This window comes from Silene latifolia, chromosome 2 (genome assembly GCF_048544455.1).
Source record: "Silene latifolia isolate original U9 population chromosome 2, ASM4854445v1, whole genome shotgun sequence".
NCBI lineage: Eukaryota > Viridiplantae > Streptophyta > Magnoliopsida > Caryophyllales > Caryophyllaceae > Silene > Silene latifolia.
In genome coordinates, this window is record NC_133527.1 from 45,813,004 (window position 1) to 45,819,469 (window position 6,466).

The 6,466-nt window shown below is 40.7% G+C and overlaps 1 protein-coding gene across 1 annotated transcript; it reads right to left on the reverse strand.

Moving 5' to 3' along the window:
• Positions 1 to 1,807: 1,807 nt before the first annotated feature.
• On the reverse strand, positions 1,808 to 2,823 carry LOC141640724 (uncharacterized). Its single transcript, XM_074449407.1, has 2 exons — positions 2,409 to 2,823; positions 1,808 to 2,313 (listed from the first exon to the last, which is right to left on the reverse strand). Exons 1-2 carry the CDS (start codon positions 2,821 to 2,823, stop codon positions 1,808 to 1,810), a joined length of 921 nt encoding a protein of 306 aa, XP_074305508.1.
• Positions 2,824 to 6,466: the final 3,643 nt, after the last annotated feature.

Genomic DNA, 6,466 nt, shown 5'->3' on the forward strand with positions numbered 1-6,466 from the left:
CCTTCCGCAACCCTTCATCCTTCACGGCCTCGTTGAAATTACGAGGTTCGGTGTGTGATGTTAATGTTGCTAGGTAAGTACGATAATGGGGCGAAATTTTGTGAGAAGAAAAATAATTAGTAAGAGGATAAGGCGTACCTGAGAGTGACTTTGACACGGTGAGACTAGATGCACTAGATGAACTGCTACCTTTACCAGTAATATCAACCACATAATCCCGCAAATTTGAGGAAGGAAATTTTAGCCGATGCTCTCGACCCAGTTCCGCGGGAGCAGCCATGTCATCAGCTGTGGCGGACTCCTGAGCCATAGCAGAGGGATCAGACAGAGTGTCAGGAGGCGTGTCCGTGGCTGCAGAGGACTTCCCAGCCTCAGTTGACACCTCGGTGGGACATTCCCAATCTAGTACCAAGTCATTAGCAGCTTGTGTGTCCAAAATGCTAGGACCAGTCGTACTTGGTGCATCCAAAACTGGAAATTTATCTTTATAAAAATGTACATCCCGCGACACAAAAAATTCCTGACGATCCAGGTCATATAAATACCAACCTTTGTTTCCAGAAGGATACCCCATAAAAACACATTTACGACTTCTACTTGCAAACTTGTCACCTTTGGCCCGTTGATTATGGGCAAAACAAAGACACCCAAATACTCGAAGACTGTCAAAATTAAGGGATGTATGAAAAATGGTTTCATAAGGCATGACCCCGTCTAGAAGATGAGATGGGGTACAGTTAATTAAATATGTAGCTGCCAAGGCACATTCACCCCAAAACTGAATAGGGAGGCCTGCGTGGAACCGTAATGCTCGTGCAACGTTAAGAATATACTGATGGTTACGCTCAACCCTCCCATTTTGTTGAGGCGTCCCAACACATGACGATTGGAAAATAATGCCATTATTATCAAAATAAGGTTTTAATGAATTGAATTCGGTCCAATTGTCACTCCGAACAATTTTTAATGCAGCGGAAAATTGGCGTTTAATCAAGGTCACAAATAACATAAATTTATCATATACTTCAGTTTTTGAATTCAAAAGATAAATCCACACTCCTCGGGAAAAATCATCAACCAAGGTTAAAAAATAACGTGCACCAGACGACGATGGAGTATCATACGGTCCCCATAAATCACAGTGAATTAACTCAAATGCACAAAAGCTGTTATTAATACTGAGAGGAAAGTTGCTACGAATGTGTTTAGCGCGGTGACAAACCTCACACGGCTTTGACAAAGAATATTTATTATTGCGAAAGAAAGGAAGCAATTTAACTACTTGCTCAGACGGATGTTCCAAGCGATGGTGCCATAAACTGAAAGATGTTGATACTGCAACGGTACTCATACTAGCTTGCGGTTCTTGACGTAGGTAGTATAGTCCATATAGGCGATCACCCATGCCAATCGTCACTCTCGTATCCCGGTCCTGAATAATACAGACAGAATAATTCGTCACAAACTCGCAATTCAAGGCATCACTCAATTGAGAAGTTGAAATTAAATTACAATGCAATTGAGGAACATAAAGAACGGTGTCAAGGGATATTTTCGAAGTGAAGTCCACACGACCCACTTTCGAAGCATAAATCTTCGAGCCATCAGTTAGCCCGACAACACGGTTCGGTATAGTTCTTACATCACATAAGACATCATAATCACCAGTCACGTGGTGTGAACACCTCGTATCAATCAACCACTTACCAGAATGTGTCCCATAAATTGTTACCAGGGAGGCAGTTGAGGCAGGCTCGGCAGAATCGGATGAGGAGTTGGTACAAACAGCGTTGCTGCTCTCGGGTTTCTAAGCATCACCATGGTTGCTACCTTCTTCTATGCTATGTGAAAGAGACCCATGCCCCCCTCCTCGACCAGACCCACGACCTCGACCAGACCCACCACCACGGCCTGACGGTTTAATGCCCTTCAATTCATACCACCACTCAGGCACTTCATCCATAAGGTCGAAGCACATGCTCCGATCATGGCCAGAACGATTGCACTGATTACAATGAAGCTTATGGCGTTCGGTACGAGGCAATAAAGTAGAGGGTTTGGAAGGGGTCTTATTCTTACTGTGAAAATTAAAGCTTGCGATTTCCGTACCAGGTTCATTACGACGATCAATACCACACACTCTTTCCTCTTGAATAACCATATGAAAAGCTCTAGCAACAGTGGGCAGGGGAGATTGCGCCAAAATAAGAGATCGTAGGGAGGCATACGGACCCAGGAGCAGACCAAGCAAGAATTGATGGAGACGATCCGAGTCACGACGCGCCGCGCGGCATATTGTGTGCCACGGTACACCTGGTACAACATTTGCAATCGATTTATGGGCTCGTGTTTATCGAGATCGTCCCATAATTGACACAACTTACCATAATACACTACGACTGACATACTTTCTATTTCGCGGCACTCTTGGAGTCCAGCCTTAATTTGCTGAATCCGGGAACCGTCGACAACGCTAAATCGCTCGTGCATGTCATCCCACAAGCGCTTAGCATTTTCATACTTAGGAAGCAAAGAACGTACCTCGGATGAAATCGTATGAGACAACCACGATACCAACATAGAGTGAATCGTCTCCCAATCATCTTGAGTGCACGGTGCTTTGGGCTCGTTAATGGTACCATTAACGAATACATACTTACGACGAGATTTCAACGCCACACAAACATTATGTGCCCATTCATCAAAATTGTTTAAGGTGAGACGTACAGGGGTAATAGAATCACCCGGTTTGTCCTGAGGACCAAGATAATACGAAGAAGAGGAATCGATTTTTGTACCGGAACTGTCACTGTCGTTTGTCATGACGGCTAGGGTAGGGTTTTTGAGGATTTTAATTTTGTTTTTAGGAGCTCTGATACCATGTTAAGCAAATAGAAACGTAAGTTGTATCCCTCTTCATTATCATACGATGTATTTATATTACATACTATGCTAGGTTTGGAATTACTCCAAAGCCCAATACGCCAATACAAGATGAGACGGGCCTAAGGCCTACAATACGTATTAACTCTATTACTAGTGGATCTGGTGGGTCTCATCTTCCCTGTTCCCCAACATTTGCCACAAGCCCTGGTTTGCCTCTGTTTTTTTGTTGCGTCGCTACTTTCCTCACCCGCCTGTCTTCTCATTTTCCTCAAATTTGGTCTACCAAATAACCTCTTAAATGGAGGTGGAAGATGGGCTACCCGTCCAACCTTCTCCCAATCCTAGTAGTCAGGCATGGCTGTATGGCAAGTTTAAAACTCTCCTAACCTCGTGTTTGGTACATAAAAGTCAAACATTATACTCTCATACGGGTTTTATTAATCTCTCTATGTTCGTTCTCTTTTATTTTCTTTATAATCACTCCCCTACTCCTATTTACCTTATATTCTATGTTGAAGACATTATCATTCCTGCTCCATCCTACCCTCGGCTCACTAACTTTCTTACTACTTTTGTTACTCGTTTTTCGAAGAATCTTGGTTTTCCATCGTATTTTGTTTATGTGGTGGTCACTCTTACCTCTATAAGACTCCACTCATACCTTACCCAAACCAAACAACTTCGTGACCTTCTCTCCCGCTACAACATGCTTGATTGTAAACCTTCACCCCCACCCCTAGTCTGTTACCCGCCCATCACCACCATTGGTGGTGAACCTATAACGAATCCCACCAACTACCGGGCTATAGTCGACACCTTGAAATACCTCTCCCCAACCCGCCTTGATATTACCTTTTGTGTTAACAAGTGGTGTGTCGTTAAACCACCAAATAATATTTGTATCTCAACAAATTAGCATAGCAAGTAAGTAGAGGTCGTACCCATAGGACGGGGTAAGTCTAGTTGTGCTAAGGTTGTCACAATTAAAATTGGATTTGTAGTCTAAGATAGTGAAAGCAAGTAAACAATAAGAAATAATTCAATAAGAGGGAAAACTAGGAAGAGTGTGTTCATATGGGTGATTAAGGTAACTATAGAAGGTTGGGTCTCATGTTGATGATCATAAGCAGGGGCGAGTCCAGAAATTATTTTATGGTGTAGCAAGATTAATAAATGGGAAATGCTATATACAACCCAATGAGTTGTATTTAAGCTTTTAATACCCTTCCAAATTTGGTATTAATTTAAAATTAGAGAATAAATTACACATGAATCAATGCAATTAATGCATATATTAAGTGTTTATTTCCTTTTTTAGTTTAATACCCTTCCAATGGGTTGTATTTATCATAACCCTTAATAATTACCTATAAAAAATGTCTTACCGATAGTTTACATGTCAATATTTAACTTGTACGGAGTACTATATAAATTTATATTTCATATAAAGGGTATTGGTAAAAGATAGAAGTGCCAAAATCGTACTACCCTTAAGTTTCGTAATAAATGGTTAGCAAAAACTCTACTCGTAACTTGTAAATAGGTCTGTATGAAGTATCAAAATTCATTAAAAATGAGATCTACGTGAGGCAACAATTATGACCTCACATACAGTTTTTAGCCAACCAAAATGTTTGTCGATCTTATAATAATCTGTTTATTTAATTACCTCATATAGTCACATGAGAAATTTTGACTAATTAAAATATTTTTCTTGTTTTAGAAACAAATGCTACTCGTATAAAAAACTACTACAAATACTTGAAAAATCTCATAATTATGAAGCTATTATTGCCACTTCAATCAACTTGAAAAAAAAATGTTTGGTTCATGTTCCTACTCATAGGAAATTGGGAAGGTGATTAATTACAAGAATTTAAGGGACACATAAATAACAAAGCAATAAATAGGAATTTAGAATACTCGTATGAAACCTCATGGGATTACCAAGTAATTATAGTGCTTAAGATTGATATAAATGATTCTTTAATTGCTAATTAATGGTATAGAAAAACCAAATTTTCTCTTAATTTTTTTTGGATTTGGTGTAGCAATTGCTACACCATGGATCTATGTGGACTCGCCCTTGATCATGAGACGTGGGGCTAGCTCCATATTTAGCGTAATCTTGCTTTATTTGTCTATGAGTCCTCGTGCTTGTAATACCCCAACTATACGGCCAAGATAACTGGGGCGTTACCATGTCGGTTTTCCGAGGTAGGCTTTCAAAACTTCAATCAAAGAAAAATTTGTTAATGTAATGTTTAATGAATTACATGAAACGTAAACAAATGAATAAAAGTACAACTCATGACATCTATACTCTTCTAGCCAACTAGACTTGTCTCGTGACTCATCAAGCTCGTCCCGTCTCCCGCGTGCTATCCAAACAATCTGAACTTAACCTGCTACTTATATGACCAAAGGATATCATATGGATTGACACATGCCACCCCAAAAGAGATAGGTGACAATTACACAGACACACAAACGTCATTTTCATTAAATAAATAAAGTGTGACACAACTCGAGTGTGTGAGCATAAAACATGACCATGTTATGAATGAACCACCATCAACAACGACCACCACGGTACCGGGATATGCCCAGACATACCGACAACCACACTGGTACCAGGACACGCCCAGACATACCGACAACCACACTGGTACCAGGACACGCCCAGACATACCGATAACCACACTGGTACCGGGACACGCTCATACATACCAACAATCACAAACAGCTACCGGGATACGCCTAGACGTACCGGGTCTGGAAGCCAACCGGATCCCCTGCCAGACGTCGTGCCTCAACCACACGAGTCCCTTCGTAACTCAAGCCATTAATGTGCACATCCCTCTTGGAGTGGGAAGCTCCAAAAGGTGATTTAAGCGCAAGACGGTCTCCTACTGTCTTACGTCTCCAAAACAACAACACGAATCCTCCAACATATACATTCACAACCGTCACAAGATTTCGAATATATTTAAATCGATTAATAAACTCATAAATTCCAAGGTAAGAAAAGGATAGGACTTCTTACGGAGGTGATACAACCCCTCCATTCCCAAGATTTCGAATATATGCACTATATTCGATTCAATACCCAAGTCCTTCAAGACCCCCGGGTCCACACACCGGGTAGGCCTCATAGTACGACTTATTAAGGCTACAAAACGAGCTCGTTGCTTAGATTCAGTAAAGATTAACGTCGGAAACTTGTCAACCGGAGGAACAAGCGGCTCCTCACTAGTTTGTTCTTGCTCCATCATGGTATTGGCACGGGTTCTCTTCTCGGAAGATGCTCTAGCTTTCGGCATGCTGCAAGAATACAAGTTCAACAAAATTTTCCGGAATTCACACAATAGCAAGAGGGATTTTCAGTTTTGTTTTCTTTTAGGACGAATTTTAAGACGAATTTTTCTATCAAAAGGCACAAGATATTCACTTGGTAGAGCATTACTAGCACCAATTGAACTCTTATAAGAATCCTACAAAGAATCTATGTAACAACCCGGATTATAAAACAAAGGGAAAACGTATATAAAATGAATTATCAGAGTATAACAATGATAAA